This window comes from Pecten maximus, chromosome 3 (assembly GCF_902652985.1).
Source record: "Pecten maximus chromosome 3, xPecMax1.1, whole genome shotgun sequence".
Classification (NCBI taxonomy): domain Eukaryota; kingdom Metazoa; phylum Mollusca; class Bivalvia; order Pectinida; family Pectinidae; genus Pecten; species Pecten maximus.
The window spans coordinates 42,328,058-42,340,396 of record NC_047017.1 but is presented as its reverse complement, the minus strand read 5'-3'; the positions used below and the strand labels follow the sequence as shown (position 1 = coordinate 42,340,396).

The following is a 12,339-nucleotide window of genomic DNA, read 5'->3' as shown; positions in this document are numbered from 1 at the left end:
ATATTACAGACGAGACAGGTGACTTGCCTTAACCTGGGAATATTATATTACAGACGAGACAGGTGACTTACCACAACCTGTGAGTATTATATTACAGACGAGACAGGTGACTTACTTAAACCTGTGAGTATTATATTACGGACGAGACAGCTGACTTACCTAAACCTGGGAATATTATATTCAGACGACACAGGTGACTTACCTAAACCTGGGAGTATTATATTACAGACGAGACAGGTGACTTACCTAAACCTGGGAGTATTATATTACAGACGAGACAGGTGACAGCCAATGGCTTGCTCATCACTGGTATTGAATCTCTTAAACTCGAATCGTCCTCCTCGAGGGGATGATTCTTCTCCCGGGAGGGACTATGGTGTATTGTAGTTACCGGTGGCGGTCCTAACACGTACCCGGGTTGGACAGGGCGTCCGTACCCGGTGTATTGTTTACGGTGGAGTCGAGGGGAGGGACTCGGGGTGGATCCCCCACTATACACGACCTGCATGTCTCTGTAAAGTCACTGTCGATCACTCTTAGAATTTAATACAATACTCCATTGTAGAAACGATTAGTAGAAGTTAATGTAATACTCCAATCTGGACACAATTAATATTAAAACATGTTGTATTTTCTTCATTTCATTAAATGAATCCCTCTTCAGGAATGTTTATAAATAGACGATGTTAAGCAGTAGGTCTATTTGAAACCCTTCCGCTTGATGAAGTGAGCGTCGCTGTCTACTGTATTGACGGCCACCATATGTTGTCATAATAGCTCTATTTACATTAGGGCCACCAGATTTGTATGTACAGGGAGAACACGTGTGAAGGATGCAGCTTCCCCAGCGCTGTCGTCATACCCACTGTATGCTGGCTGTCTCTACCGACCTTGACACCAGCTTTCCAAACATCATCTTTATACAGATAATACACCGGTTGGTCATTCGAAAGTCTTTGTGAAGGTGGCTTAGCGTGAGTGTGTGCGCTGGGTAGTTCTCTACCAACCCTATTGGCGTCAAAGAGGTTCTTACCTTGGTATCGATCTCGGAATAGCCTTGTTGTGGTCCATGTATTTATCAGGTTCATTTATAGCACATTTTATTAGAAGTTGAAAAGAATTATCGCAAACAAGCATAGCTTTAGGAAACCGTTTGCATTTGTTTAATTGCCAAAACAGTTACCATTCTGTGAGGAAATTGCTTTTTCCTTTGTGTAACTAAAGTTCAAGGGTGAGTATGCCGGCTCAATATTGTAATTGTAACGACTCACCTTCTAAACAATCCAAAGTTAGGATCGATTCTCTCAGATGGCAATAAGTGACAAGTGACATACAAATCAGCTCCATAGCGCCGTATACGCGTGAGAGTCGAGTTTGAAGTTTTAATTAAAGAAGATGTCTCGTGAATCAGAGAAAACAAAATTGGTGAAGGTTGGAGAAACAGCAGCAAGTTTCTGCTCTGTTAATGATAGTCTACATAACACAGGATTTAATAGTTCTACTGTTTCTCGTTTGTTCTTTGTGTATATTGAGTTAGAATAATTTAATAATAATACATTAATGTCGGTATTCTGTGTTGTCTTTTTCTAAACTCCAATAGATGAAGTGGACACCGTATCATTTCATAGGCAAGAAATGTTTATACCAACTATACATAGAATATAAAACATAGGTAAAAAGGAATAACCAAAAGAGAAAGTCCTCGGGAGGCTTACTGTGTTAGTATAGCTTACACTACACACAGTGATTTTGATTATATCTAAGTATAAAACTGCCTTCTTTGGAAAGTCTTTGTTCTACAATTCTCACATGAGTGTAGACACATCGAATAGTGCGTTATGATTGGTTTGTCTGCAATCCTGGGGGAATTGTAGGAGGATAGCTTTGTAAAGAATGTAGTTTGATACCTATAGTTCCGTTTTGAATCTAATTTTCTCTTATATCTTCTACATATGACAGTGTTATCGTTTTCCGAAGTCTAATTTTACGCGAGAGGATATCCATTTATACTACATTATTACGTAAATTGTTGCATTTTCATGACGTCAAAAACATCCAATAAACTTTTAAATATAGTGATGTCAGACAAAACGACGTCATTTAGTGACGACGTCACGAATATTGGTCTTCATATCACTACACCAATGGTAATTATATGAGAATCATGTCCTGATAACGTTTGTTTGGTTATTAAGGATTAACATCAATTATTTTTTCTGTTATACAGTCATAACAGAAAAAACTGGAGTACTCTAAATAAACCGCGAAGCGGTTTATGAAGAGAGTACACTCCAGTTTTTTTATGTTATGACTGTATAACAGAAAAAATAATTAATGTTAATTCTTATAATTTAATTTCGTCTTATACACACCAAGATATTTCACTTTCTTTGGCGAACTCTTTTCTGTGATAAATTATTACGCAACGTCATCAGCCAATCAAAAATGACGTTACATTTCGCAACGTCAAAAATTTTGTTATGGAGGTAAAACAAAATTATTTCAGCCAATGAAAATGCGTGTTTCATACAAAATTAAATTATTGTTATATAGCGACAATAACCAGCAAACGGAAACATGAATATCACCCAGACATAGACAGTTCCATTACAATGTGATTAGACCACCCGCAGTTAATTTAAATGATGTGGGATAACCATTTAAAAGATGAAAGCAAATGACAACAAAATGGAATAAGTATTCCTTATATTTAAAGATATACCAGTATTATAAAAAAGTATATCTTATATTTGAACACATAGAAATACTTTAAAAACGTGTTCCTAATATTTGAACGTATACCAATATCATAAAAGAGTATTCCTTCAATTTAAGCGTTGAACTTCTTTCAGCTGGCAGTGACATTCTAAATAATCTATCTACCTTAAAACCTGTGATTAAGTTTATTAACATCCTATCCTTAAACTGTAATAATCATTTTTACTTGTTATGATAGTTAATACTAGATATTGAACACCATCGTTCCATTTGTAGATGCTTTGTTGGGATTAGGTAAGCTCGGTGGAGTTGTCCTCCTTTGTTCACAAGCTATTGGTGTGTACCAATGTTATTCTGATTGGTTCTACCTGTACGATTGGGGGAACACGTGTCATTGACGTGATATTGGTTCTACCTGTACGATTGGGGGACACGTGTCATTGACGTGATATTGGTTCTACCTGTACGATTTGGGGACACGTGTCATTGACTGTGATATTGGTTCTACCTGTACGATTGGGGGAACACGTGTCATTGACTGTGAGATCGGTTCTACCTGTACGATTGGGGGACACGTGTCATTGACGTGATATTGGTTCTACCTGTACGATTTGGGGACACGTGTCATTGACTGTGATATTGGTTCTACCTGTACGATTTGGGGACACGTGTCATTGACTGTGAGATCGGTTCTACCTGTACGATTGGGGGACACGTGTCATTGACGTGATATTGGTTCTACCTGTACGATCTGGGGACACGTGTCATTGACTGTGAGATGGGTTCTACCTGTAGGATTGGGGGAACACGTGTCATTGACGTGATATTGGTTCTACCTGTACGATTGGGGACACGTGTCATTGACGTGATATTGGTTCTACCTGTACGATTGGGGACACGTGTCATTGACTGTGATATCGGTTCTACCTGTACGATTGGGGGACACGTGTCATTGACTGTGAGATCGGTTCTACCTGTACGATTTGGGGACACGTGTCATTGACGTGATATTGGTTCTACCTGTACGATTTGGGGACACGTGTCATTGACTGTGATATTGGTTCTACCTGTACGATTGGGGGACACGTGTCATTGACTGTGAGATCGGTTCTACCTGTACGATTGGGAGACACGTGTCATTGACGTGATATTGGTTCTACCTGTACGATTGGGGACACGTGTCATTGACTGTGATATTGGTTCTACCTGTACGATTTGATGACACGTGTCATTGACTGTGAGATCGGTTCTACCTCTACGATTGGGGGAACACATGTCATTGACGTGATATTGGTTCTACCTGTACGATCTGGGGACACGTGTCATTGACTGTGAGATCGGTTCTACCTGTAGGATTGGGGGAACACGTGTCATTGACGTGATATTGGTTCTACCTGTACGATTGGGGGACACGTGTCATTGACTGTGATATTGGTTCTACCTGTACGATTGGGGGACACGTGTCATTGACTGTGATATCGGTTCTACCTGTACGATTGGGGGACACGTGTCATTGACTGTGATATTGGTTCTACCTGTACGATTTTGGGACACGTGTCATTGACTGTGATATCGGTTCTACCTGTACGATTGGGGGACACGTGTCATTGACTGTGAGATCGGTTCTACCTGTACGATTGGGGGACACGTGTCATTGACGTGATATTGGTTCTACCTGTACGATTGGGGGACACGTGTCATTGACTGTGATATTGGTTCTACCTGTACGATTGGGGGACACGTGTCATTGACTGTGAGATCGGTTCTACCTGTACGATTGGGGGACACGTGTCATTGACTGTGAGGTCGGTTCTACCTGTACGATTTGGGGACACGTGTCATTGACTGTGAGATTGGTTCTACCTGTACGATTGGGGGACACGTGTCATTGACGTGATATTGGCTCTACCTGTACGATTTGGGGACACGTGTCATTGACGTGATATTGGCTCTACCTGTACGATTTGGGGACACGTGTCATTGACTGTGAGATCGGTTATACTTGTACGATTGGGGGACACGTGTCATTGACTGTGAGATTGGTTCTACCTGTACGATTGGGGGACACGTGTCATTGACTGTGATATTGGTTCTACCTGTACGATTTCGGGACACGTGTCATTGACTGTGATATTGGTTCTACCTGTACGATTGGGGGACACGTGTCATTGACTGTGAGATCGGCTCTACCTGTACGATTTGGGGACACGTGTCATTGACTGTGGAATTGGTTATACCTGTACGATTGGGGGACACGTGTCATTGACGTGATATTGGTTCTACCTGTACGATTTGGGGACACGTGTCATTGACTGTGAGATCGGTTCTACCTGTACGATTGGGGGACACGTGTCATTGACTGTGATATTGGTTCTACCTGTACGATTGGGGGACACGTGTCATTGACTGTGATATCGGTTCTACCTGTACGATTGGGGGACACGTGTCATTGACTGTGAGATCGGTTCTACCTGTACGATTGGGGGACACGTGTCATTGACGTGATATTGGTTCTACCTGTACGATTGGGGGACACGTGTCATTGACTGTGATATTGGTTCTACCTGTACGATTGGGAGACACGTGTCATTGACTGTGATATTGGTTCTACCTGTACGATTGGGGGACACGTGTCATTGACTGTGAGATCGGTTCTACCTGTACGATTGGGGGACACGTGTCATTGACTGTGAGATCGGTTCTACCTGTACGATTGGGGGACACGTGTCATTGACGTGATATTGGTTCTACCTGTACGATTGGGGGACACGTGTCATTGACTGTGATATTGGTTCTACCTGTACGATTGGGAGACACGTGTCATTGACTGTGATATTGGTTCTACCTGTACGATTGGGGGACACGTGTCATTGACTGTGAGATCGGTTCTACCTGTACGATTGGGGGACACGTGTCATTGACTGTGAGATCGGTTCTACCTGTACGATTTGGGGACACGTGTCATTGACTGTGAGATCGGTTCTACCTGTACGATTTGGGGACACGTGTCATTGACGTGATATTGGCTCTACCTGTACGATTTGGGGACACGTGTCATTGACTGTGAGATCGGTTATACCTGTACGATTGGGGGACACGTGTCATTGACTGTGAGATTGGTTCTACCTGTACGATTGGGGGACACGTGTCATTGACTGTGATATTGGTTCTACCTGTACGATTGGGGGACACGTGTCATTGACTGTGAGATCGGTTCTACCTGTACGATTGGGGGACACGTGTCATTGACTGTGAGATCTGCTCTACCTGTACGATTTGGGGACACGTGTCATTGACTGTGGGATTGGTTCTACCTGTACGATTGGGGGACACGTGTCATTGACGTGATATTGGTTCTACCTGTACGATTTGGGGACACGTGTCATTGACTGTGAGATCGGTTCTACCTGTACGATTGGGGGACACGTGTCATTGACTGTGATATTGGTTCTACCTGTACGATTGGGGGACACGTGTCATTGACTGTGATATTGGTTCTACCTGTACGATTGGGGGACACGTGTCATTGACTGTGAGATCGGTTCTACCTGTACGATTGGGGGACACGTGTCATTGACTGTGAGATCTGCTCTACCTGTACGATTTGGGGACACGTGTCATTGACTGTGGGATTGGTTCTACCTGTACGATTGGGGGACACGTGTCATTGACGTGATATTGGTTCTACCTGTACGATTTGGGGACACGTGTCATTGACTGTGAGATCGGTTCTACCTGTACGATTGGGGGACACGTGTCATTGACTGTGATATTGGTTCTACCTGTACGATTGGGGGACACGTGTCATTGACTGTGATATCGGTTCTACCTGTACGATTGGGGGACACGTGTCATTGACTGTGAGATCGGTTCTACCTGTACGATTGGGGGACACGTGTCATTGACGTGATATTGGTTCTACCTGTACGATTGGGGGACACGTGTCATTGACTGTGAGATCGGTTCTACCTGTACGATTTGGGGACACGTGTCATTGACTGTGAGATCGGTTCTACCTGTACGATTTGGGGACACGTGTCATTGACGTGATATTGGCTCTACCTGTACGATTTGGGGACACGTGTCATTGACTGTGAGATCGGTTATACCTGTACGATTGGGGGACACGTGTCATTGACTGTGAGATTGGTTCTACCTGTACGATTGGGGGACACGTGTCATTGACTGTGATATTGGTTCTACCTGTACGATTGGGGGACACGTGTCATTGACTGTGAGATCGGTTCTACCTGTACGATTGGGGGACACGTGTCATTGACTGTGAGATCTGCTCTACCTGTACGATTTGGGGACACGTGTCATTGACTGTGGGATTGGTTCTACCTGTACGATTGGGGGACACGTGTCATTGACGTGATATTGGTTCTACCTGTACGATTTGGGGACACGTGTCATTGACTGTGAGATCGGTTCTACCTGTACGATTGGGGGACACGTGTCATTGACTGTGATATTGGTTCTACCTGTACGATTGGGGGACACGTGTCATTGACTGTGCTAATGTTTTCCGTGTTTGTAAACGACATGGAATCAGAACTTATTGAATCTAATTGTCAAAGTTATCAAATACAGATGCTTAACCTTTTCTTGATCATGTACGCAGACGATACTATTTTGTTCTCTGAAGATATTGATGACCTTCAAAATATGCTTGACTTCTTGAAACTATATTCGGATCGATGGAATTTGTCTGTCAATGTAGATAAAACAAAGATTGTGGTATTTAGAAAAAATAAGCGTTTGTTTCCGAATGAACAATAGAAATATGATGGTAAAGTTATTGAAGTAGTAGACAAGTTTTGTTATTTGGGTTTAGTTTTTAATTACAACGTTAAGTTTACAATAGCACAAAATAATATTGCTATACAAGGCAGGAAATCATATTATCTTCTTAATCGTAAAATGAAAAAGTTTATATTAAATGAAAATACAAAACTGTCATTGTTTGATACATACGTATCATGTATTTTGAATTACGCTTGTGAGGTGTGGGGCTATAACACTGAGCCACAGGTTGAAAAACTACACTTGAAGGTTTTAAAGTCGATTTTGGGCGTTAAAAGATCTGTTAACAATTCTATGGTTTATTTTGAACTAGGACGTTTTCCTTTTTATATAACGAGAACGATTTTTATTGTTAAATATTGGCTACAACTATTGAAGACTGAAAACTATATATTGAGGGCTTGCTATAATGAATTATTTGAACTTAACATTAAAAAGCCTAATAGCAAAGTAAATTAGGTTCATCATTTGAAAAATGACTTATGTTCACTTGCTTTTGGCGATGTATGGTATGCACAGAACGTACCAAATAAAAATATTTTTGTTATTGTATAAACAACGTTTACAAGATATTTTTATCCAAGAAATGAGAGCTAGTTTAGAAAGCTCTTCTAAGTGCATCATATATAAACACATCGTTGATACGTTTATCATACAGGACTATCTCAGTAAACCATTAACTTTGAAAATAAAACGAATAATATCCAAATACAGATTAAATGCTCATTCGTTGAATGTTGAAACTGGTAGATACAGTGGTATCCCTACACCCCAAAGGCTGTGTACTTTGTGTGATAATCATGAAGTTGAGGATGAAGTCGATTTTATTTTGTTACGTCCAAAGTATTCGGATTTAAGGGTGAAGTATTTAAAACCATATTTTTATCGCCGTCCATCTGTTTTCAAAATGACTGAATTGTTCTGTAGTACCAATGTAAAAACTTTAAGAAGTTTTGGAAAATATTTCATTCCGGCAACGGCCAAAAGGAAGTCACTGTTACTTAGTTAATAAGTATTTATATATTTAATTAATAGTTAATTATTTAGTAATTGCACAACAGATTTTTCTTTAACAGAACCTTCTAGAGAAAATATGTCTAGGAATATAATTTCAAGTATGTGATTGTATTTTTGTGTCTTAACAATTCGTGTAGTTTAAAATTGCAATTGTAATATTGTAATTATACGATAAACAAAAAAAATATTGAAATGTATAATACTTGTTGTTACATTGGCTGTGTTCTCCGCCGTCTTGCACAAATGTAAAATGTTGTCATATGTATGTATATTGTGTTCCTATATGCTATTTGCATACGGAATAAAATAATTGAATTGAGATCGGTTCTACCTGTACGATTGGGGGACACGTGTCATTGACTGTGATATTGGTTCTACCTGTACGATTGGGGGACACGTGTCATTGAGTATGATATCGGCTCTACCTGTACGATTTGGGGACACGTGTCATTGACTGTGATATCGGCTCTACCTGTACGATTGGGGGACACGTGTCATTGACTGTGATATCGGCTCTACCTGTACGATTGGGGGCACGTGTCATTGACTGTGATATCGGCTCTACCTGTACGATTGGGGGACACGTGTCATTGAAGTGATATTGGTTCTATCTGTACGATTGGGGGACACGTGTCATTGATGTGATATTGGTTCTACCTGTACGATTGGGGGACACGTGTCATTGACTGTGAGATCGGTTCTACCTGTACGATTGGGGGACACGTGTCATTGACTGTGATATCGGCTCTACCTGTACGATTGGGGGACACGTGTCATTGACTGTGATATTGGTTCTACCTGTACGATTTGGGGACACGTGTCATTGACTGTGATATTGGTTCTACCTGTACGATTGGGGGACACGTGTCATTGACTGTGATATTGGTTCTACCTGTACGATTGGGGGACACGTGTCATTGACGTGATATTGGTTCTACCTGTACGATTGGGGGACACGTGTCATTGACTGTGATATCGGTTCTACCTGTACGATTGGGGGACACGTGTCATTGACTGTGAGATCGGTTCTACCTGTACGATTGGGGGACACGTGTCATTGACGTGATATTGGTTCTACCTGTACGATTTGGGGACACGTGTCATTGACTGTGAGATCGGTTCTACCTGTACGATTTGGGGACACGTGTCATTGACTTAGGTGAATAGCTGTCAGATTCTATCATCACTTGTCAGTCCCCATACCCCACCTCTTCATTGTTTCCTGTTTATTCAATGTACCTGTAAGTGTATTTCGCAGTGCCAGGGAATCTTGGCTCAATACTAGCAACACAATTTTTCATATGGAGTAAGTTCGTGGCTTTAGTCATATTTCTACATCAAATATAACAAGACAATTGGGTTAATTCTACAATATGAACTTACTCTCGAGATATGGTGTCAGGGAAGATAAAAAGCGTTTGTGGATATGTTTGATTTGGACGTCAGTGGATATGTTTGATTTGGACGTCAGTGGATATGTTTGATTTGGACGTCAGTGGATATGTTTGATTTGGACGTCAGTGGATATGTTTGATTTAGGCGTCAGTGGATATGTTTGATTTAGGCGTCAGTGGATATGTTTGATTTAGGCGTCAGTGGATATGTTTGATTTGGACGTCAGTGGATATGTTTGATTTGGACGTCAGTGGATATGTTTGATTTGGACGTCAGTGAATATGTTTGATTTGGACGTCAGTGGATATGTTTGATTTGGACGTCAGTGGATATGTTTGATTTGGACGTCAGTGGATATGTTTGATTTGGACGTCAGTGGATATGTTTGATTTGGACGTCAGTGGATATGTTTGATTTAGGCGTCAGTGGATATGTTTGATTTGGACGTCAGTGGATATGTTTGATTTGGACGTCAGTGGATATGTTTGATTTGGACGTCAGTGGACATGTTTGATTTAGACGTCAGTGGACATGTTTGATTTGGACGGCAGTGTATATGTTTGATTTGGACGTCAGTGGATATGTTTGATTTGGACGTCAGTGGATATGTTTGATTTAGACGTCAGTGGATATGTTTGATTTAGGCGTCAGTGGATATGTTTGATTTGGACGTCAGTGAATATGTTTGATTTGGACGTCAGTAGATATGTTTGATTTGGACGTCAGTGGATACGTTTGATTTGGACGTCAGTGGATATGTTTGATTTAGGCGTCAGGGGACATGTTTGATTTAGGCGTCAGTGAATATGTTTGATTTGGACGTCCGTGGATATGTTTGATTTGGACGTCAGTGGATATGTTTGATTTGGACGTCAGTGGATATGTTTGATTTAGGCGTCAGTGGATATGTTTGATTTGGACATTAGTGGACATGCTTGTTTTGGGCGTTAGTAGACATACTTAATTTGTGCGTCTGTGGACTTGCTTGATTTAGGTGTCAGTGGACATTCTTAATTTGATTTGGACATTAGTGGACATGCTTGTTTTGGGCGTCAGTGGACCTGTTTGATTTGGGCGTCATCAGACTTGCTTGATTTTGGCATCAGTAGACATGCTTGTTTTTGGCATCAGTAGACATGCTTGTTTTTGGCATCGGTGGACATGCTTGTTTTTGGCATCAGTAGACATGCTTGTTTTTGGCATCAGTAGACATGCTTGTTTTTGGCATCGGTGGACATGCTTGTTTTTGGCATCAGTAGACATGCTTGTTTTTGGCATCGGTGGACATGCTTGTTTTTGGCATCAGTAGACATGCTTGTTTTTGGCATCGGTGGACATGCTTGTTTTTGGCATCGGTGGACATGCTTGATTTCGGCGTCAGTGGACATCACTGATTTGATCCCCTAAAAGGCGACGTTTCTCACTCATAACTTTTCTTCTGTGGATACAGCCTTCTAAAGTTCCCTCTCTGGCCAATTCGAATGCAGACAATGTTCCCCGATTTTAAAATGTTCGCAATGCTAGTTACCCCATTCAATATCTCAAACATTTCAATGTACAAAATGTAAAGGTTATATTAGCTTCTTCCCGTAAGTGATATCGTTTATTTCAGGTAGTTGATTTAGACTGATGTAGATTTCCTAAAAATTTTCGGCATCCAAAACTAGGTGTACAAATACAATTTTATTTATTTGGCATGCAGATTACAATCATTTCATCCTGGTATTTCACCTAGCTACATGTATGATCAATCGGTACATATCTGTTGTAAGTATATAGTCATTTAATATATCTAAAATGTAACGCATCTATACTGTTGATGAATGAAGAGTGGGCTTTCATAGGCTTTGCCTGTTGCAATCTGAGATCTAGACAATAAAATGTTCTAAAACGGAACGATTTATACTATGGCAAACACGATTATTTTCCAAGACATGCTCCTCTAATCATTTTAAAAATTGCTTTGTTCCTTACTTGTATGCAGGATACGAGTCACGTGTCTAAAGTTGTTGCCGGACTTTTGTTACTTGTCTGTAGGATATGAGTCACGTGTCTATAGTTGTTGTCGGACCTTTGTTACTTGTCTGTAGGATATGAGTCACGTGTCTATAGTTGTTGTCGGACCTTTGTTACTTGTCTGTAGGATATGAGTCACGTGTCTATAGTTGTTGTCGGACCTTTGTTACTTGTCGGTAGGATATGAGTCACGTGTCTATAGTTGTTGTCGGACCTTTGTTACTTGTCTGTAGGATATGAGTCACGTGTCTATAGTTGTTGTCGGACCTTTGTTACTTGTCTGTAGGATATGAGTCACGTGTCTATAGTTGTTGTCGGACCTTTGTTGCTTGTCTGTAGGATATGAGTCACGTGTCTATAGTTGTTGTCGGACCTTTGTTACTTGTC

The 12,339-nt window shown here is 41.0% G+C and overlaps 1 protein-coding gene across 1 annotated transcript in view; it reads right to left on the bottom strand.

The window, feature by feature from the left end:
- The window catches only part of LOC117324245, a 37,889-nt gene extending 36,938 nt beyond the window's left edge, over positions 1-951 (bottom strand). Inside the window, exon 1 of the mRNA XM_033879998.1 lies at positions 247-951. Within this exon, the coding sequence (XP_033735889.1) occupies positions 247-508 (262 nt within the window). The 5' untranslated portion in view covers positions 509-951. The remainder of the gene's footprint in view (positions 1-246) is intronic.
- Between the last annotated feature and the right edge of the window lie 11,388 nt (positions 952-12,339).